The 22104-nt window shown below is 43.2% G+C and overlaps 1 protein-coding gene across 1 annotated transcript in view; it reads left to right on the top strand.

Moving 5' to 3' along the window:
• Positions 1 to 22104, top strand: part of LOC311103009 (supervillin-like) — a gene marked incomplete at its 5' end in the record, with an annotated part of 110015 nt that overhangs the window by 86823 nt on the left and 1088 nt on the right. The window contains 13 exons of the mRNA XM_084144504.1: positions 1512 to 1659; positions 1947 to 2092; positions 2359 to 2534; positions 3647 to 3800; positions 4072 to 4274; positions 4450 to 4532; positions 14298 to 14452; positions 16103 to 16208; positions 16665 to 16872; positions 17332 to 17465; positions 17649 to 17804; positions 19313 to 19456; positions 21721 to 21842. Coding sequence (XP_084000630.1) covers positions 1512 to 1659; positions 1947 to 2092; positions 2359 to 2534; positions 3647 to 3800; positions 4072 to 4274; positions 4450 to 4532; positions 14298 to 14452; positions 16103 to 16208; positions 16665 to 16872; positions 17332 to 17465; positions 17649 to 17804; positions 19313 to 19456; positions 21721 to 21842 — 1935 coding nt within the window. The remainder of the gene's footprint in view (positions 1 to 1511; positions 1660 to 1946; positions 2093 to 2358; positions 2535 to 3646; positions 3801 to 4071; positions 4275 to 4449; positions 4533 to 14297; positions 14453 to 16102; positions 16209 to 16664; positions 16873 to 17331; positions 17466 to 17648; positions 17805 to 19312; positions 19457 to 21720; positions 21843 to 22104) is intronic.

The raw sequence follows: 22104 nt of genomic DNA, 5'->3' as shown, positions 1-22104 counted from the left end.
GTGTATTTATATTCCTGACTCTGGTTAGGAAGCTAATTTCCTGCAATTCTATCCATTTTGCCATGGGGTTGTGTAACTGTGTATTTATATACATACTGTATTCTTGACATGGCTCATTCTACTATTTCTACTACAGTACATTGCATTTTAGTTACTGTTTATATACACCGTATATTTATTTATATACTGGATTATTGACATAGCCCACTCTATCTAATGCTCTGCATATCATTCTTAGTAAATGTTTTGTAAATTCATCCTGTGTATATACATTACTGTTCAAAATTGGGGGGCACTTAGAAATGTCCTTGTTTTTGAAAGAAAAGCAATTTTTTTGTCCATTCAAATAACATCAAATTGATCAGTAATACAATGTAGACATTGTTAATGTTGTAAATGGCTATTGTAGCTGGAAACTGCTAATTTTTAATGGAATATCTACATAGGCATACAGAGGCCCATTATCAGCAACCATCAGTCCTGTGTTCCAATGGCACGTTGTTTGCTAATCCAGGTTTATCATTTTAAGGCTAATTGATCATTAGAAAACCCTTTTGCAATTATGTTAGCACAGCTGAAAACTGTTGTGCTGATTTAAAGAAGCAATACAACTGGCCTTCTTGAGACTAGTTGAGTATCTGGAGCATCAGATTAGTCTCAAAAAGGCCAGTTTTATTGCTTCTTTAATCAGCACGACAGTTTTCAGCTGTGCTAACATAATTGCAAAAGGGTTTTCTAATGATCAATTATCCTTTTTAAAATTATAAACTTGGATTAGCAAACATAATGTGCCATTGGAACACAGGACTGATGGTTGCTGATAATGGGCCTCTGTATGCCTATGTAGCTATTCAGCCGTTTCCAGCCACAATAGCCATTTACAACATTAACAATGTCTACACTGCATTTCTGATCAATTTGATGTTATTTTAATGGACAAAGAAATTGCTTCTCTTTCGAAAACAAGGACATTTCTAAGTGACCCCAAACTTTTGAACGGTAGTGTATGTATAGATTGCATTTGGATTACTGTTAAGTGCTATTTGGGCTGTTAATTGGATACCGAGATTTCTTGATTTTGTTTTTTTATTAAAATATTTTATATTACTACATTGTTAGGAGCTAGTAACATTTAAAAATGTTACAACTGGTTTTATTTACTTGATTCTCAGTTCAAACCACCATGTTTTCAAAAGTTGTGCATCTGTAAAGCTCCGCCCATTGACCTTTTAAAAACCAATCAGATTTGTTCTGCCCTAAACCAAACAGATTCTTTTAGCCCTTAGAACAAAGTTGGCTACACTTTGTCAACCTGCAAAACCAAATGGGGGGTTGTTCAAAACACTTGCATAGGTGGCCCATCTCAGGATATGGTTTTTAAGACCACATCTGTTCCCCAATAGCAAAATATCTAATTGTAGAACAATGAAACATCAAATCATCAGTGGTGAATTACTTATTTTAGTCCTAGAATTAACTGTTTTCTTATTGTCTATGTCTTTCTTTCTCAGGCTGCTGAGCTGGCCCAGTTCGTCCAGACCAAGAGAGATCTGGGTTGCCGTGCCAACTATGTAGAGCTGATCGAGGAGGGTATCAACACACACAGCTACGCTGCCAATGAGTTCTGGAAGATTCTGGGCGGACAGACCAGCTACCAGTGTAAGGCTAACTGTCTGTTCGTATTTTAATCAGTTTGTGGGGCGCCCCTTCTTTTGTCTTGCTGTGTCAATGGCTATGTAGTAGCAATCCAAAAATAGTAACCACCTCTTATGAATGTGGTATGTAGGGGTTATGAATGTGTTATGAAGTCCTTATGTAGGTGCCCTTCCAACTGAAGTGCTACCCAGAAAGGCTTCCCTGTTTTCCCGGTATCATCAGTTTCTAACACTGATGATAGTTTTATGAAATTTCGTTACAGTTTCTAACTTCCTGTGTCCTTCCTGTAGCCGTGGGGACACCAGACGAGGATGAGCTGTATGAGAGCGCCATCGTAGAAACCAATTGCATCTACCGCCTAGTGGACGACAAACTGGTCCCCGATGACGACTTCTGGGGGAAGGTACCCCGATGCACACTGCTCAGCCCCAAACAGGTCAGATATTACTACTACTAACATTGTTTGGTCTGGATTTAGATTTCCATTCTGAATGGATCCCAATCAAGTTAAGACAGAGATATAGAAATAAACCTGGCTGATCAGACACTGCTGTAACTCCTTAATAGAGATTGTTAGACACTGACAGGTACGCTACTCTGATCTGCTACAGTTCCTCACTTTCAAATGACAATTTTGAGCTGAAGTGCATAATATCATTGTACTGGTTCTGATTGCCCCCTCTCTGCTCTGCTCTCCAATAGGTGTTGGTGTTTGACTTTGGCAGTGAGGTGTATGTGTGGCACGGTAAGGAGGTGACTCTGGCCCAGAGAAAAGTTGCCTTCCAGCTGGCAAAACACCTGTGGAACGGAATCTTCGACTACACAAACTGTGACATTAACCCCCTGGACCCTGGAGAGTGCAACTCACTCATACCCAGGTATGGCTCACATACACTCATACCCAGGTATGGCTCACATACACTCATACCCAGGTATGGCTCACAGACACTCATACTCAGGTATGGTTCAGACACTTATACCCAGCTATATATCCACTCATATTCTGTCTCTCACACAAACACGCACACACAAAGCATAATAATAACCATGAAAACATTTATCTTTAAAGTCCACCACTTTCAGTTAATTTGCGTTTACACAGTGTCTCTATCTGAGTGTTACAGTATGTATTGAGATGAGGTAACTTTGAGCTGCCTTCTTAAAACCACCCAGGTCAGTACAGGTTGTACAACATTCCCCCCTCCAATAGGGACCCTAGCCAAGTATTCCACTATATGTAAACAGCTCTGAGGCTAGGGGAGACTCGGCACAACTCACATCCTATAAATGGGCAGGAGTGTCGGAGCTCCGCTCTGCACTAAACAACCCGTCTCTGCCTCTATGCCCATTGACAAGTTGGTAGGCTTCTTTAATCCCACTTGCCAGGTTGTCATTGCAAATAGGAAATAGTTCTAAACTGATATGGCTGGGAAAATAAAGGTTGAAGGCCCAGTGCAGTTAAAATTATGTTTTTCCTGTGTTTTATATCATATTGTACAACAGCTGATGAAACTAACACTGTAAAAGTGTGAAAACATTTGATCAGTGTTATTTCCTGATAGTTGCTGGTTGAAAATACAATCTACACAGGACCTTCTAATCAGCAGGTTTGCATGGGTGTTTCGGCTTTCCGTGGTGACATCATCATGCGGTAAATTGGTTAATAGACCAATAAGAAAGAGTTCCAAACCTCTCTGCCAATAACAGCTAGTTTTCCCCTCCCCACTCAGACCACCCTGACAGTCCTAGCAAAATTATTGCTTGAGAAATCGTTTTTTGCTAAAAAAGTTTTTCAATTTAAATGGAAATCTTTTACAGTAAGGTACTTAATTGTTACCCAGAAATGATTAGATATGGATATAAAACTTCTTAATTGGGCCTTTACATAAAATATCTAATTAAAAGCTACAAATAGCCTTTGTCCTCTCCACCTCTCCCATTTCAACTCGTACCTTTCCATCTGTCCTCTCTCTTCCTCTGTCGGGTGCAGGAAAGGCCAGGGCCGTCCAGACTGGGCTGTGTTTGGAAGGTTGACGCAACACAATGAGACCACCCTGTTCAAGGAGAAGTTCCTGGACTGGACAGACTCCAAGAAGAAAGGTACCACCAAGAATGGCCATGAGCATCTCAACGAAAACAACAAGGTACAGCTACAAATAGTTTTTAACATCTTTTTTTTTGTTCACCTCCTTTCAAGTCTTTGTCCTGTAGCTTCTCAAGCATTCCTTATTAGAAGGTAAGCCATAATACTGGCTAAATCATACAAAATTAGACGAGAACAAAGCCTCATTCTGTTCCAACAACCCATCCCTCATTTCTATCTCTCTGCCCTCACAACAACCACCACACGCATCTTAACCTCCCTGCTCACCCTTCTCTTCCTAAACCCTTTTTGTCGCTTTCCCCTCCCCCCAGGAGCAGCAGAGCCCGGAACAGAACATGATGCGGGCCTATGATGCCTCCCTGATGCTGCCGCTGCTCCAGAACCCAGTTCGTACGGTGTTGGATGGGGTGGATGTGGGCCGGGGCTATGGCCCGGTGGCAGGGGACGACCACAGGCACTTTGAGATCAGCACCACCGCAGTGGACATCTGGCACATACTAGAGTTTGACTACAGGTGGGTGTGTATGGCTGTGTAGCAAATGGCACCCTATTCCCTACATAGTGCACTACATGACCAGGGCACTGTATAAGGAATAGGGTGCCATTTGGGATGCTACTATGTGTGTGTCGCGGTATGGTTGGGTTAAAGGAAAAAGGACAATTGACAAAGTATATCTCATATCCTACAGCCGGCTGCCCAAGCAGAGCATTGGACAGTTCCATGAGGGAGACACCTATGTGGTGAAATGGAAGTACATGGTGAGCACCGCAGGTTAGTATTGAGCAACCGTTGCCCACATCTGTACGCCATCACACACCACAAAGCGCGCTCTCTCTCTCTCACTCTGTCTTTCTTTGTCTCTCTTTTGCTAATGTCGCTGATGACACACCTAAACTAGTGCAGGTGTTTGAAATCTGGATTTTGTCTTGGTTATTTAACGGAAAGACACCCTGTGTTCCTCTTTTAGACTGAGCACTACTGACCTTTGAGTAAGCTTGAACATATCCTCCTTGATTTATACACTCTTCTTCTCCGTGTAAAGACCATATAAAGATTGCCTCCTGTCACCCTTCTCCCTTCCTCCCCCCTTCTCTTCCTTTCTCTGTACTCTCCCCCCTTTCTCTCCCTCGGTATGTTTGGGTAATAATTAAACATTACATAAACTCATGGATACCGACCGTGCTGTTCAAAAGCCTAGCTCGCTGTAGGAATCCATGTTCTATACTTTGTCATGGCACGGCCAGCCCAGGGCCTTTCACAATGCAACCAAACAGTAATTCATATCACTACTAGTGGGAAGAGAGTTTGACAGGGGCGCTGGCAAGTGGCTGTGATTAGTTCTAGTGGTTAGCAGTAGTACGGCTAGTTCTCTTCTGCACAGAGAGAGGGCGAGAGAGACCATAGGACCTGTCAATGTATGGGCTGCTGAACATGATAGCCGATTACAGTAATAGAGTATCGTCTTTCATCTATCTTACATAGTACACAGATACAGGCAGACACACTGATGTACCATTGTCGTGCATATGGTTTGACAGGTGCACACAAGGGGTGCTATAAAAATATGTATATATTATTTTAAAAATATATGTGTGTGTATTTTTATATATATGTATATATATATATATGTGTGTGTGTGTGTGTGTGTGTGTGTGTATATATATATATATGTGTATGTATATGTGTACAGTTGAAGTCGGAAGTTTACTTACACTTAGGTTGTAGTCATTAAAACTCGTTTTTCAACCACTCCACAAATTTCTTGTTAACAAACTATAGTTTTGGCAAGTCGGTCAGGACATCTACTTTGTGCATGACACAAGTAATTTTTCCAACAATTGTTTACAGACAGATTATTTCACTTATAATTCACTGTATTACAATTCCAGTGGGTCAGAAGTTTACATACACTATGTTGACGGTGCCTTTAAACAGCTTGGAAAATTCCAGAAAATGATGTCATGGCTTTAGAAGCTTCTGATAGGCTAATTGACATCATTTGAGTCAATTGGAGGTGTACCTCTGGATATATTTCAAGGCCTACCTTCAAACTCAGTGCCTCTTTGCTTGACATCATGGGAAAATCAAAAGAAGTCTGGTTCATCCTTGGGAGCAATTTCCAAACGCCTGAAGGTACCACGTTCATCTGTACAAACAATAGTACGCAAGTATAAACACCATGGGACCACGCAGCCGTCATACCGTTCAGGAAGGAGACGCGTTCTGTCTCCTAGAGATGAACGTACTTTGGTGCGAAAAGTGCAAATCAATCCCAGAACAACAACAAAGGATCTTGTGAAGATGCTGGAGGAAACAGGTACAAAATTATCTATATCCACAGTAAAATGAGTCCTATATCGACATAACCTGAAAGGCTGCTCAGCAAGGAAGAAGCCACTGCTCCAAAACCTCCATAAAAAAGCCAGACTATGGTTTGCAACTGCACATGGGGACAAAGATCATACTTTTTGGTGAAATGTCCTCTGGTCTGATGAAACATAGTGACCATAATGACCATCGTTATGTTTGGAGGAAAAAGGGGGTTGCTTGCCAGCCCAAGAACACAAGGTAGAATCATGCTGTGGGGGTGCTTTGCTGCAGGAGGGACTGGTGCACTTCACAAATTAGATGGCATCATGAGGAAGGAAAATGATATTGAAGCAACATCTCAAGACATCAGTCAGGAAGTTAAAGCTTGGTTGCAAATGGGTCTTCCAAATGGACAATGACCCCAAGCATACTTCCAATGTTGTGGCAAAATGGCTTAAGGACAACAATGTCAAGGTATTGGAGTGGCCATCACAAAGCCCTAACCTCAATCCTATAGAAAATGTGTGGGCAGAACTGAAAAAGTGTGTGCGAGCAAGGAGGCCTACAAACCTGACTCAGTTACACCAGTTCTGTCAGGAGCAATGTGCCAAAATTCACCCTACTTATTGTGGGAAGCTTGTGGAAGGCTAACTGAATCGTTTGACCCAAGTTAAACTATTTAAAGGCAATGCTACCAAATACTAATTGATTGTATGTCAACTTCTGACCTACTGAGAATGTGATGAAAGAAATATAAGTGGTGATCCTAACTGACCTAAGACAGGGAATTTTTACTAGGATTAAATGTCAGGAATTGTGAAAAACTGAGTTTAAATGTATTTGGCTAAGGTGTATGTAAACTTCCGACTTCAACTGTATATATATATATATATATGTATATATATGTATGTACAGTGAGGGGAAATAAGTATTTGACCCCTATGCAAAACATGACTTAGTACTTGGTGGCAAAACCCTTGTTGGCAATCACAGAGGTCAGACGTTTCTTGTAGTTGGCCACCAGGTTTGCACACATCTCAGGAGGGACTTTGTCCCACTACTCTTTGCAGATCTTCTCCAAATCATTAAGGTTTCGAGGCTGACGTTTGGCAACTCGAACCTTCAGCTCCCTCCACAGATGTTCTATGGGATTAAGGTCTGGAGACTGGCTAGGCCACTCCAGGACCTTAATGTGCTTCTTCTTGAGCCACTCCTTTGTTGCCTTGGCCGTGTGTTTTGGGTCATTGTCATGCTGGAATACCCATCCACGACCCATTTTTAATACCCTGGCTGAGGGAAGGAGGTTCTCACCCAAGATTTGATGGTACATGGCCCCGTCCATCATCCCTTTGATGCGGTGAAGTTGTCCTGTCCCCTTAGCAGAAAAACACCCCCAAAGCATCATGTTTCCACCTCCATGTTTGACAGTGTGGATGGTGTTCTTGGGGTCATAGGCAGCATTCCCCCTCCTCCAAACACGGCGAGTTGAGTTGATGCCAAAGAGCTCGAATTTGGTCTCATCTGACCACAACACTTTCACCCAGTTCTCCTCTGAATCATTCAGATGTTCATTGGCAAACTTCAGACGGGCCTGTATATGTGCTTTCTTGAGCAGGGGGACCTTGCGGGCGCTGCAGGATTTCAGTCCTTCACGGCGTAGTGTTTTACCAATTGTTTTCTTGGTGACTATGGTCCCAGCTGCCTTGAGATCATTGACAAGATCCTCCTGTTTAGTTCTGGTCTGATTCCTCACCGTTCTCATGATTATTGCAACTCCACGAGGTGAGATCTTGCATGGAGCACCAGGCTGAGGGAGATTGACAGTTATTTTGTGTTTCTTCCATTTGCGAATAATCGCACCAACTGTTGTCACTTTCTCACTTTCTCACCAAGCTGCTTGGCAATGGTCTTGTAGCCCATTCCAGCCTTGTGTAGGTCTACAATCTTGTCCCTGACATCATTGGAGAGCTCTTTGGTCTTGGCCATGGTGGAGAGTTTGGAATCTAATTGATTGATTGATTGCTTCTGTGGGCAGGTGTCTTTTATACAGGTAACAAGCTGAGATTAGGAGCACTCCCTTTAAGAGTGTGCTCCTAATCTCAGCTCGTTACCTGTATTAAAGACACCTGGGAGCCAGAAATCTTTCTGATTGAGAGGGGGTCAAATACTTATTTCCCTCATTAAAATGCAAATCAATTTATAACATTTTTGACATGCGTTTTTCTGGATTTTGTTGTTGTTCTGTCTCTCACTGTTCAAATAAACCTACCATTACAATTATAGACTGATCATTTCTTTGTCAGTGGGCAAACGTACAAAATCAGCAGGGGGATCAGCCACCAATTGGGGATCAGCCACCAATTGTGCAAGTTCTCCCACATAAAAAGATGAGAGAGGCCTGTAATTTTCATCATAGGTACTCGTCAACTAAAAAAAAAATCCAGAAAATGACATTGTAGGATTTTTTATGAATTTATTTGCATATTATGGTGGAAAATAAGTATTTGGTCACCTACAAACAAGCAAGATTTCTGGCTCTCACAGACCTGTAACTTCTTCTTTAAGAGGCTCCTCTGTCCTCCACTCGTTACCTGTATTAATGGCACCTGTTTGAACTTGTTATCAGTATAAAAGACACCTGTCCACAACCTCAAACAGTCACACTCCAAACTCCACTATGGACAAGACCAAAGAGCTGTCAAAGGACACCAGAAACAAAATTGTAGACCTGCACCAGGCTGGGAAGACTGAGTCTGCAATAGGTAAGCAGCTTGGTTTGAAGAAATCAACTGTGGGAGCAATTATTAGGAAATGGAAGACATACAAGACCACTGATAATCTCCCTCGATCTGGGGCTCCACGCAAGATCTCACCCCGTGGGGTCAAAATGATCACAAGAACAGTGAGAAAAATTCCCAGAACCACACGGGGGGACCTAGTGAATGACCTGCAGAGAGCTGGGACCAAAGTAACAAAGCCTACCATCAGTAACACACTACGCCGCCAGGGACTCAAATCCTGCAGTGCCAGACGTGTCCCCCTGCTTAAGCCAGTACATGTCCAGGCCCGTCTGAAGTTTGCTAGAGTGCATTTGGATGATCCAGAAGAGGATTGGGAGAATGTCATATGGTCAGATGAAACCAAAATAATAACTTTTTGGTAAAAACTCAACTCGTCGTGTTTGGAGGACAAAGAATGCTGAGTTGCATCCAAAGAACACCATACCTACTGTGAAGCATGGGGGTGGAAACATCATGCTTTGGGGCTGTTTTTCTGCAAAGGGACCAGGACGACTGATCCATGTAAAGGAAAGAATGAATGGGGCCATGTATCGTGAGATTTTGAGTGAAAACCTCCTTCCATCAGCAAGGGCATTGAAGATGAAATTTGGCTGGGTCTTTCAGCATGACAATGATCCCAAACACACCGCCCGGGCAACGAAGGAGTGGCTTCGTAAGAAGCATTTCAAGGTCCTGGAGTGGCCTAGCCAGTCTCCAGATCTCAACCCCATAGAAAATCTTTGGAGGGAGTTGAAAGTCCGTGTTGCCCAGCGACAGCCCCAAAACATCACTGCTCTAGAGGAGATGTGCATTGAGGAATGGGCCAAAATACCAGCAACAGTGTGTGAAAACCTTGTGAAGAGTTACAGAAAACGTTTGACCTGTGTCATTGCCAACAAAGGGTATATAACAAAGTATTGAGAAACTTTTGTTATTGACCAAATACTTATTTTCCACCATAATTTGCAAATAAATTCATAAAAAATCCTACAATGTGATTTTCTGGATGTTTTTTTCTCATTTTGTCTGTCATAGTTGACGTGTACCTATGATGAAAATCACAGGCCTCTCTCATTTTTTTAAGTGGGAGAACTTGCACAATTGGTGGCTGACTAAATACTTTTTTCCCCACTGTGTGTGTGTGTGTGTGTGTGTGTGTGTATATATATATATATATATATATATATATATATAATGTATATATATATATAATGTATATGTGTATATATGTAATGTATGTTTATATACAGTGGGGAGAACAAGTATTTGATACACTGCCGATTTTGCAGGTTTTCCTACTTACAAAGCATTCCTACCCCACTGTATGTATGTATATATATATGTACAGTGGGGAGAACAAGTATTTGATACACTGCCGATTTTGCAGGTTTTCCAACTTACAAAGCATGTAGAGGTCTGTCATTTTTATCATAGGTACACTTCAACTGTGAGAGACTGAATCTAAAACAAAAATCCAGAAAATCAAACTGTATGATTTTTAAGTAATTAATTTGCTTTTTATTGCATGACATAAGTATTTGATACATCAGAAAAGCAGAACTTAATATTTGGTACAGAAACCTTTGTTTGCAATTACAGAGATCATACATTTCCTGTAGGTCTTGACCAGGTTTGCACACACTGCAGCAGGGTTTTTGGCCCACTCCTCCATACAGACCTTCTCCAAATCCTTCAGGTTTGGGGGCTGTCGCTGGGCAATACGGACTTTCAGCTCCCTCCAAAGATTTTCTATTGGGTTCAGGTCTGGAGACTGGCTAGGCCACTCCAGGACCTTGAGATGCTTCTTACGGAGCCACTCCTTAGTTGCCCTGGCTGTGTGTTTCGGGTTGTTGTCATGCTGGAAGACCCAGCCACGACCCATCTTCAATGCTCTTACTGAGGGAAGGAGGTTGTTGGCCAAGATCTCGCGATACATGGCCCCATCCATCCTCTCCTCAATACGGTGCAGTCGTCCTGTCCCCTTTGCAGAAAAGCATCCCCAAAGAATTATGTTTCCACCTCCATGATTCATGGTTGGGATGGTGTTCTTGGGGTTGTAGTCATCCTTCTTCTTCCTCCAAACACGGCGAGTTGAGTTTAGACCAAAACACTCTATTTTTGTCTCATCAGACCACATGACCTTCTCCCATTCCTCCTCTGGATCATCCAGATGGTCATTGGCAAACTTCAGACAGGCCTGGACATGCGCTGGCTTGAGCAGGGGGACCTTGCGTGCGCTGCAGGATTTTAATCCATGACGGCGTAGTGTGTTACTAATGGTTTTCATTGAAACTGTGGTCCCAGGTCTCTTCAGGTCATTGACCAGGTCCTGCCGTGTAGTTCTGGGCTGATCCCTCACCTTCCTCATGATCATTGATGCCCCACGAGGTGAGATCTTGCATGGAGCCCCAGACTGAGGGTGATTGACCGTCATCTTGAACTTCTTCCATTTTCTAATAATTGCGCCAACAGTTGTTGCCTTCTCACCAAGCTGCTTGCCTATTGTCCTGTAGCCCATCCCAGCCTTGTGCAGGTCTACAATTTTATCCCTGATGTCCTTACACAGCTCTCTGGTCTTGGCCATTGTGGAGAGGTTGGAGTCTGTTTGATTGAGTGTGTGGACAGGTGTCTTTTACACAGGTAACGAGTTCAAACAGGTGCAGTTAATACAGGTAATGAGTGGAGAACAGGAGGGCTTCTTAAAGAAAAACTAACAGGTCTGTGAGAGCCGGAATTATTACTGGTTGGTAGGTGATCAAATACTTATGTCATGCAATAAAATGCAAATTAATTACTTAAAAATCATACAATGTGATTTTCTGGATTTTTGTTTTAGATTCCGTCTCTTACAGTTGAAGTGTACCTATGATAAAAATGACAGACCTCTACATGCTTTGTATGTAGGAAAACCTGCCAAATCGGCAGTGTATCAAATACTTGTTCTCCCCACTGTATGTATGTATGTATGTATATACAGTGAGGGGAAAAAAGTTTTTGATCCCCTGCTGATTTTGTATGTTTGCCCACTGACAAAGAAATGATCAATCTATAATTTTAATGGTAGGTTTATTTGAACAGTGAGAGACAGAATAACAACAAAAATATCCAGAAAAACGCATGTCAAAAATGTTATAAATTGATTTGCATTTTAATGAGGGAAATAAGTATTTGACCCCCTCTCAATCAGAAAGATTTCTGGTTCCCAGGTGTCTTTTATACAAGTAATGAGCTGAGATTAGGAGCACACTCTTAAAGGGAGTGCTCCTAATCTCAGTTTGTTACCTGTATAAAAGACACCTGTCCACAGAAGCAATCAATCAATCAGATTCCAAACTCTCCACCATGGCCAAGACCAAAGAGCTCTCCAAGAGTGTCAGGGACAAGATTGTAGACCTACACAAGGCTCGAATGGGCTGCAAGACCATCGCCAAGCAGCTTGGTGAGAAGGTGACAACAGTTGGTGCGATTATTCGCAAATGGAAGAAACACAAAACAACTGTCAATCTCCCTCGGCCTGGGGCTCTGTGCAAGATCTCAACTCGTGGAGTTGCAATGATGAGGAATCAGCCCAGAACTACACGGGAGGATCTTGTCAATGTTCTCAAGGCAGCTGGGACCATAGTCACCAAGAAAACAATTTGTAACACACTACGCCGTGAAGGACTGAAATCCTGCAGTGCCCACAAGGTCCCCCTTCTCAAGAAAGCACATATACAGGGCCGTCTGAAGTTTGCCAATGAACATCTGAATGATTCAGAGGAGAACTGGGTGAAAGTGTTGTGGTCAGATGAGACCAAAATTGAGCTCTTTGGCATCAACTCAACTCGCCGTGTTTGGAGGAGGAGGAATGCTGCCTATGACCCCAAGAACACCATACCCACCGTCAAACATGGAGGTGGAAACATTATGCTTTGGGGGTTTTTCTGCTAAGGGGACAGGACAACTTCACTGCATCAAAGGGACGATGGACGGGGCCATGTACCATCAAATCTAGGGGTGAGCACCGCCTTCCCTCAGCCAGGGCATTAAAAATGGGTTGTGGATGGGTATTCCAGCATGACAATGACCCAAAACACATGGCCAAGGCAACAAAGGAGTGGCTCAAAAGAAGCACATTACGGTCCTGGAGTGGCCTAGCCGGTCTCCAGACCTTAATCCCATAGAAAATCTGTGGAGGGAGCTGAAGGTTCGAGTTGCCAAACGTCAGCCTCGAAACCTTAATGACTTGGAGAAGACCTGCAAAGAGGAGTGGAACAAAATCCCTCCTGAGATGTGTGCAAACCTGGTGGCCAACTACAAGAAACGTCTGACCTCTGATTGCCAACAAGGGTTTTGCCACCAAGTACTAAGTCATGTTTTGCAGAGGGGTCAAATACTTATTTCCCTCATTAAAATGCAAATCAATTAATAACATTTTTGACATGCGTTTTTCTGGATTTTATGTTGTTATTCTGTCTCTCACTGTTCAAATAAACCTACCATTTAAAATTATAGACTGATCAATGTCTTTGTCAGTTGGCAAACGTACAAAATCAGCAAGGGATCAAATACTTTTTCCCCTCACTGTATATATATTAGTATTTTTTTTATGTAGGACCCATTGTGTGCACATTCGGTGTATCTGTCAAACCATATGCACGACAATGGTACACCAGTGTGTCTGCCTGTTTAGATCCAGTCAAAAGTTTGGACAAACCTACTCATTCAAGGGTTTTTCTTTGCTGTTTTCTACATTGTAGATTAATAGTGAAGACATCAAAAGTATGAATTAACACATATGGAATCATATAGTTACCAAAAAAGTGTTAAACAAATCAAAATATGTTATATTTTAGATTATTCAAAGTAGCCACCATTTGCCTTGATGACAGCTTTGATTTGTTCATCATTGCCTCGATCCTGACTAGTATCCCAGTCCCTGCTGCTGAAAAACATTCCCACAGCACGATGCTGCCACCACCATGCTTCACTGTAGGGATGGTGCCAGGTTTCCTCCAGACGTGACGCTTGGCATTCAGGCCGAAGAGTTCAATCTTGGTTTCATCATACCAGAGAATCTTGTTTCTCATGGTCTGAGAGTCCTTTAGGTGCCCTTTGGCAAACTCCAAGCGGGCTGTCATTTGCCTTTTACTGAGAAGTGGCTTCCGTCTGGCCACTCCATACCATAAAGGCCTGAGTGCTACGGAGATGGCTTGGTTTTTGCTCTGACATGCACTGTCAACTGTGGGACCTTATATAGACAGGTGTGTGCCTTTCCAAATGACATTCAATTAATTGAATTTACGACAGGTGGACTCCAATCAAGTTGTAGAAACATCTCAAGGATGATCAATGGAAACAGGATGCACCTGAGCTCAATTTCGAGTCTCATAACAGGATGTCACAACTATTTATAGTTGCACATTCGAGTTGTTTGTGAATCCATGTCTCTGTCTGTTGATCCTAGTTGGGAAGAGGCAGAATCCGGACGCGGTGAGGAGCGCAGGAGCTGGGAAGGAGAAGTGTTCCTATTTCTTCTGGCAGGGCCGGAATTCTACCGTCAGTGAGAAGGGAACTTCAGCACTAATGACTGTAGAACTGGACGAGGAGAGAGGAGCACAGGTACTTTGTGTGTGTGTGTGTGTGGTGTGAGTCTGTGTGTGGTGCGAGTGCCAGGGGAGAATGACTGCCCCCTCTCATTGATATCACGGAAGTTCAAGGCCGACCGCTGTACTGCAGGCAATGTTCGCAGAAAACAGGATCCCCCATTATAGTGAATGGAAAAATGTCAATCTTGGTGTATTTTTTAAAAGACAATCATGGTACCAATAATTGCTTCTAATACACCAGATGTATGTCATTGAACCGATTTATAAACAAATCGCACACAGAATAAGTTATAAGGAGAATTTACTTACTAATGGCAGCCTGCAGTACCCCGGTCGGCCTTCAACTTGAATTACTCAATGAGAAGGGACACTGAGCTAGCACTGATCTAGCCTACAATGTCACTTCCTGGAGTAGCTCAAACTATTCATGTTATGTCTCCATGAGACGCCATCTTAAGACTTCATTTGGCTTCAGTGCGCTATTGAGTCTTCACATAGGAATGAATGGTGTCACGTCATCGATGGCTTTGGCCATTCATATACAGTACCAGTCAAAAGTTTGGACACACCTACTCATTCCAGGGTTTTTCTTTATTTGTACTATTTTCTACATTGTAGTGAAGACATCAAAACGATGAAATAAAACATATGGAATCATGTAGTAACCAAGAAAGTGTTAAACAAATCAAAACATATTATATATTTGAGATTCTTCAAAGTAGCCACCCTTTACCTTGATGACAAACTCTTGGCTTTCTCTCAACCAGCTTCATGAGGTAGTCACCTGGAATGCATTTCAATTAACAGGTGTGCCTTCTTAAATGTTAATTTGTGGAATGTCTTTCCTTCTTAATGCGTTTGAACCAATCAGTTGTGCTGTGACAAGGTAGGGGTGGTATACAGAAGATGGCCCTATTTGGTAAAAGACCAAGTCCATATTATGGCAAGAACAGCTCAAATAAGCAAAGAGAAACGACAGTCCATCATTACTTTTAAGACATGATGGTCAGTCAATCCGGAAAATGTCAAGAACTTTCTTCAAGTGCAGTCGCAAAAACCATCAAGCGCTATGATGAAACAGGCTCTCATGAGGACTGCCACAGGAGGATACGTTAATTAGAGTTACCAGCCTCAGAAATTGCAGCCCAAATAAACGCTTCACAGAGTTCAAGTAACAGACAGATCTCAACATCAACTGTTCAGAGGAGACTGCGTGAATCAGGCCTTCATGGTCTAATTGCTGCAAAGAAACCACTACTAAAGGACACCAATAAGAAGAAGAGACTTGCTTGGGCCAAGAAACACGAGGAATGGACTATTGACCGGTGGAAATCATTCATTTGGTCTGATGAGTCCATATTTGATATTTTTGGTTCCAACCGCCATGTCTTTGTGAGACACAGAGTAAATACTAAAATCTAAAATATATTTTGATTTGTTTAACACTTTTTTGGTTACTACATGATTCCATGTGTTATTTCATAGTGTTGATGTCTTCACTATTATTCTACAATGTAGAAAATAGTAAAAAATAAAGAACAACCCTTGAATGATTAGGTGTGTCCAAACTTTTGACAAGTACTGTATACAGCCATCGGTGTGTGTGCGTGCGTGCCTCCTTGTCTGTGTGTATATGTAACCACTCTCTCCTCTGCTCTTACAGGTCCAGGTGCAGCAGGGGAAGGAACCTCCATGTTTCCTGCAATGTTTTAATGGAGGGATGGTGGTCCATGCAGGGAAGAGAGAAGAGGAGGAGGAGAACTCACAGAGTAAGTTACCATCCACACCTTTCCCTCTCATTAGTACTATCCTCCTTTCTCCTGCTATCATCCCACTGAGTTTGTTTTTCTTTCAGTGTGTGTGTCAGAGAGAGATGGATTATACGTTTGCCTTATCTTGCCGCTCTTGTCTATTAGATATGACGTGTTTGAAACGGCATAGGGGTGTGGAACTCCAATGGAAGCCCATGAAACATATATTTTTCTCCAAAGGCATGATTTATGTATGGTCTTTTCCTGTTATTCTACAGTCATCAGTGGGGATGTCTGTACGTTGTGTGTACGTCCGTGTTTGTTATATTTGGCAACACTTTACCTTAAGTTGCCCCTATACGTATGTAACTGCATAGAATTAACTGTAGTAACAATGTTTCATTACATAGAAACTGCTACGTAATTACATTGTTATAGAGTGGTATAGGTTATTACAATCCTCTCCCCCATCAGATGACTGGAGGTTGTACTGTGTGCGGGGGGAGGTCCCAGTGGAGGGCTACCTGCTGGAGGTATCATGCCACTGCTGCAGTCTGCGCTCCCGGACCTCTATGGTGCTTCTCAGCGTCTCTAAAGCAACCATGTACGTGTGGCACGGCTGCAAGGCCCAGCTCCACACCCGCGACGTGGGGCGCACCGCCACCAACAAGATCAAAGAACAGTGAGTCCCAACATTCACAACACTTTCCTATGATTTCTTTCCTAGTATTCTGACGTGGCAGGCAGAAGACGGCATGTTCATTCTCCCTGACATGTTATTGTCCAGTTGGGGTTAGGGTAATGGCCTACCCTGCCACTGTGAGAGGTCAAAGGGCTCAACTTAAAGACTGATGTTGAGCACTCTCTGATATGATTTGTTTGAAGTCTAAGTAATGTTAATGTCTCCAATCCAATTGAATAAATTGATCTCATTACTATAACTGTGTTCAATAAGCCTTGGTCAGGCATAAGTCTTTTAACAGTGTGCGCGCATGCATGCCATATCTGGATATGAGTGTGTGAGCCATACAGTACCTGGGTATGAGTTATTTGGACTCTCCAGGGTCAACTGGATTGATGTCACAGTTGGTGTAGTCGAAGGTTCCGTTCCACAGGTGTTTAGCCAGCTGTTTTTATGCAGGTGTCCGTTGGAGGCGGGGCTCCACAGCAGCAGTAAGGTGACCATCCATGAGTGTGATGAGGGGGCGGAGCCTACGGGATTCTGGGAAGCTCTGGGAAGGAGAGATAGGAAGGCCTACGACTGCATGCTCCAAGGTTAGTGTCCTTTTCTTTAAGGGTCTATTTATGGTAGTCCAATATCCTTCATAATAGACTGATACTGAATTGCTTTTTTAGGAGTTTCTTTGTTCTGGTGTAAGGTGGTTACTGTAAATTGGTTGGTTGATTTATTGAATTATTGGTTGGTTGATGTGATGACCTTCAACCTTTGATCCCCAGATCCAGGGAAGTTCAACTTCACCCCTCGTCTCTACCAGCTGAGCAGTACGTCTGGAGAGTTTGTGGCCATGGAGTTATTCTACCCAGCCAGAGTAACGGAGGAGGTCAACTCACTGCCCTTCCTACAGGAGGACCTCTACACTGCCTCTCAACCAGGTACTGTACAGGTTACACACACACACAGAACCTAGGCTGGGGCGATACCCTGGTGTACGGTATAAACGGTATATTTCGAAATACTGACGGTATGATTTTCAATACCATACATGTTTTTTTAGATCTAAGATGTCAAATGTAATTATATCCAGCTCAGTGCTCCAGCTATGCATTTGGTTTGCTAACTTGCTAGCCAACCAAGCTTCTTGGTTACAGCAGAGACATTCAATCCCCTCCTGGATCAAGATCCCTGTTGCCTAAATTGTTTTGTGCGAAAAAGAAAAAAAAACAGGGATCATGATCCAAGAGGGGATTGATTGTCTCTTCTGTAACTAGCTAGCAAGTTAGCAAACCAAATGCATAGCTTGTCCTGAGCTGGATATAATTTATTTGACACATCTTAGATTTCTTATAGTTATACTTCTAATTACAGTATAAGCAGACACGTAGCACACACCCCCGCAGCCCTTATACACTACCAGTCAAAGGTTTGGACACACCTACTCATTCAAGAGTTTATCATAATTTTTACTATTTGCTACATTGTAGAATAATAGTGAATACATCAAAACTATGAAATAACACATATGGAATCCTGTAGTAACCAAAAAAGTGTTAAATCAAAATATATTTTAGATTTTTTTATTATTCAAATAGCCACCCTTTGCCTTGATGACAGCTTTGCACAATCTTGGCATTCTCTCAACCAGCTTCACCTGGTATGCTTTTCCAACAGTCTTGAAGGAGTTCCCACATATGCTGAGCACTTGTTGGCTGCTTTTCCTTCACTCTGCGGTCCAACTCGTCCCAAACCATCTCAATTGGGTTGAGGTCGGATGATTGTGGAGGCCAGGTCATCTGGTGCAGCACTCTATCCCTCACCTCCTTGGTCAAATAGCCCTTACACAGTCTGGAGGTGTGTTGGGTAATTGTCCTGTTGAAAAACAAATGATAGTCCCACTAAGCGCAAACCAGAAGGGATGGCGTATCGCTGCAGAATGCTGTGGTAGCCATGCTGGTTAAGTGTGCCTTGAATTCTAGATAAATCACAGAAAGTGTCACCAGCAAAGCACCCCCACACCATCACACCTCCCCCTCCATGCTTCACGGTGGGAACTACACATGCGGAGATCATCCATTCACCTACTCTGCGTCTCACAAAGACAGGAATGTCCACCAGAGCTGTTGCCAGATAATTTAATGTTCATTTCTCTACCCCAAGCTGCCTCCAATGTTGTTTTAGAGAATTTGTCAGTACGTCCAACCGGCCAAATTATTATTATTATTTATATAGCGCCCCTTGTGTGCACATTCGGTAATACCGTATACCCCGGTGTGGTACAGAAACGGTATGACTGTATAAAAATCGGGATACCGCCCAAGCCTAATACACATACACTAACAAATCTCCCAAAATGACTAAAGACTACACTACTACATGTCACATAGATTTGAGCTCTCATTGTGTATGTGTATCATGATATCACTTACTGTTCCTGTTCCTGTAGCCCTGTTCCTGGTTGACAACCACCACGAGGTCTACCTGTGGCAAGGCTGGTGGCCCCAGGACAGCGAGAGCCCCGGCTCGGCCCGTATCCGCTGGGACGCAGACAGGAAGTGTGCCATGGAGACGGTGCTGCAGTACTGCACAGGTACTAGGACACTAGAGTTGTCAGCTGGTAGTAAGTTATACTGCACAATGTACACATTCAAAAAATGTCAGGGAAAAAAACAAGATGCCAAAAGCAAACAAAATGAACTCTTATAAGATATAAAGTGTTACTATTGACTTAGTTGAGTTTATTGAATCTTGCTCACAGATAATACTGAAGAAATACAGAATTTACATCATAAAAAATTGCTGAACAATCACTTCAAATACATAACACATAATACACAGCATACATAGAGTACTAGATACTTAAAACATTACAGGAAACGTTTTCATGATGGAAACAAATGTGAGAAACATTTATGAGCTAGAGTTGTTGTACAGTCTGACAGCAGTGGGTAGAGTGTTGTTTTTCAGGTGGTTCGTAAGTGCACTTATACAGGACAGTTCATGGCTGTTTTTCAGGAGCCTGGTAGTGCAGTTGCCTCATTTTGGAGGGAGCAGGTCATGCATTGGGTATTCAAGAGTGTGCATGTCCTTCACCAGGTGCACTGCAGCCTGCTCTGCAGTGACGGGAGCTGTGGTTAGACTGCTCCACCTCTGGAGATGATCCTCAGGGCCCTCCTCTGCACCCTGTCCAGTTGGGCCTGCTGCTTTTTGTTGCCTCCAACTAACAGCACTCCACCGTATTCCAGACAAGGCCTGACCAGTGTAGTGTATACTGTGACCAGATCTTCAGTGGGTAGGCCATTTCTGGCAAGAACAGTCAAAAATTGCAGGCATTTTGAGGCCTTCCCTGCTGACTGCTCCACATGTGTGTCACCACTGATGTTAGAGTCTAGATGATACTTGGAAGTTGCTACCGCTGGTACTTCCTGTCCCCCTAGGATGAGTGGTGAAGGTTAAAAAACATATCCGGATTTCCAGACTTTTTCCCATTCAAGAGCATGTTGTTGGATGTGTCCCACACTTCCAGCTGCTTTCCCTCCAAGCCCATGGATGTGTCCTCCTGGATGCTGGTTAGTGGTATGGCTCAGGACAGCCCTACATCATCTGCATACCCAGTGTCCAGAGTGTCACTGAAGACAACTTTTCGGGTGGACATATATGGTGAGACCATGCCCCCTTGTGGCATACCAGAGGTCACCTGGTGCCATTCTCCATCACCCTTCACCTTCTTCCGTTGGTGTAGCTGTGGAGCCAGACTAGTAACCTGGACAGTTCAATGTCAGGAGCTTTGCGTAATCCACTCTGATCAATGGCTTTGGACAAAAAGTAACACCCTCACCATTGTTGGTTTTCTGGAGTCTGTAGCTGTCAGCCAGGAGTGTGTGGCTTTCACAAGGGCAGTAGTAATGCTGGACTTTGGGAGGTAGGCATAGAGGATAGTTGGCATGAGTTTTTTCAGGATGAAGCTCTCCTGGATTTTTCCAAGGCATGAAGTTAGAGATGGGCCTCCAGTCACTCATTGTACATGGGTTTGACACTTTAGGTATGGGACACACATTGGCTGTCTTCCAGGCAGCAGGAACAGTCCCCTGCCTGTAAGGGGGTGTTAACAATGTGTGTGATGACAGGGGCTAGATCTTGTGCATACTCTTTTAGTAGCCAGGCTGGAATCCCATCAGGCCCACATGCTTTCCTTGGGCTGAGTCTGATCAGAGCTTGCTTTATCTGGCCAATGCTGCACAGCTCAATCTGCCTGGTAGGCATGGGCAGGGGGACGGTGGCGAGAGGTGTGGTACTCGTGCATGTCTCAGCAAAGAAGCCATTTAAAACATCAGCCACGTCGTCTTCAACTCCCTCAACCTGTATGCTCTCTCCTGATGTTTTCTTTGGTCCCAGTCCTTTGTTAATGAAGTCCCACCATTCCTTGGGGTTTTTCTTCTTTTGGTCCTGGAGTTCAGTTTTGTAGTAGTTTTTCGTTGCTTCCTTTATAAGCATTTGTTCTGTGTTTCTGTATTTCCTCAGTTTCATTGTTTTTCCCCATCTGTTGAACGTCTTCTGTATTTTCCTGATGGCAGCCTTTATTTGTTCAGTCATCCAGAACTTCTCCAGTGTCGTTGTTTTTCTTATTTATGATTGGCATGCATACATACAAGTGCAGTTTGAATGCAGGAGTTGAACGTCCCCACCTTCGAATGCACACTCTCCACCTCATCAATGGCAGACCTGTCAGTACTGGCCATACACAATGCCAAGCATGATATACATTGTTCTAGGTATATCATCAAAAGAGAGAGGCAATGTGGAACTGTTTGATTTATACTAAACATTACATTTTTTTGCTCACCCCCCCCACAGAGAAGAATGAGAAGAAGCCACCCAAGGCGTATCTGATCCATGCGGGACTTGAACCTCTAACCTTCACCAACATGTTTCCCTGCTGGGAACACAGAGAGGACATAGCTGAGATCACTGAGAGGGTGGGTCACCTATTGCCCATCCCATACCTATTACACCAAACACATCCCTATCATCCACCTAAATATCCATTAGATCTACATTGTAACCAACTCCTCCTGTTGCCGGCTTATTCCAGACAGATTTCCTCCTGGTCAGCCCTAGGTTTCAAACCGGCAACCCTCAGGGTACTGGCCACCTCGAGGCTACTGCCATCCCAAGTGGATAAGGATGGGATTGATTTTGAAAGTGTGTGTACTGACCATGACGTCGTATGTATATCCT

This window comes from Coregonus lavaretus (assembly GCF_964263955.1).
Source record: "Coregonus lavaretus genome assembly, chromosome: 2".
NCBI lineage: Eukaryota > Metazoa > Chordata > Actinopteri > Salmoniformes > Salmonidae > Coregonus > Coregonus lavaretus.
Note: the sequence above shows the minus strand (reverse complement) of the source record. Positions and strands in the feature narration are given on the sequence as shown.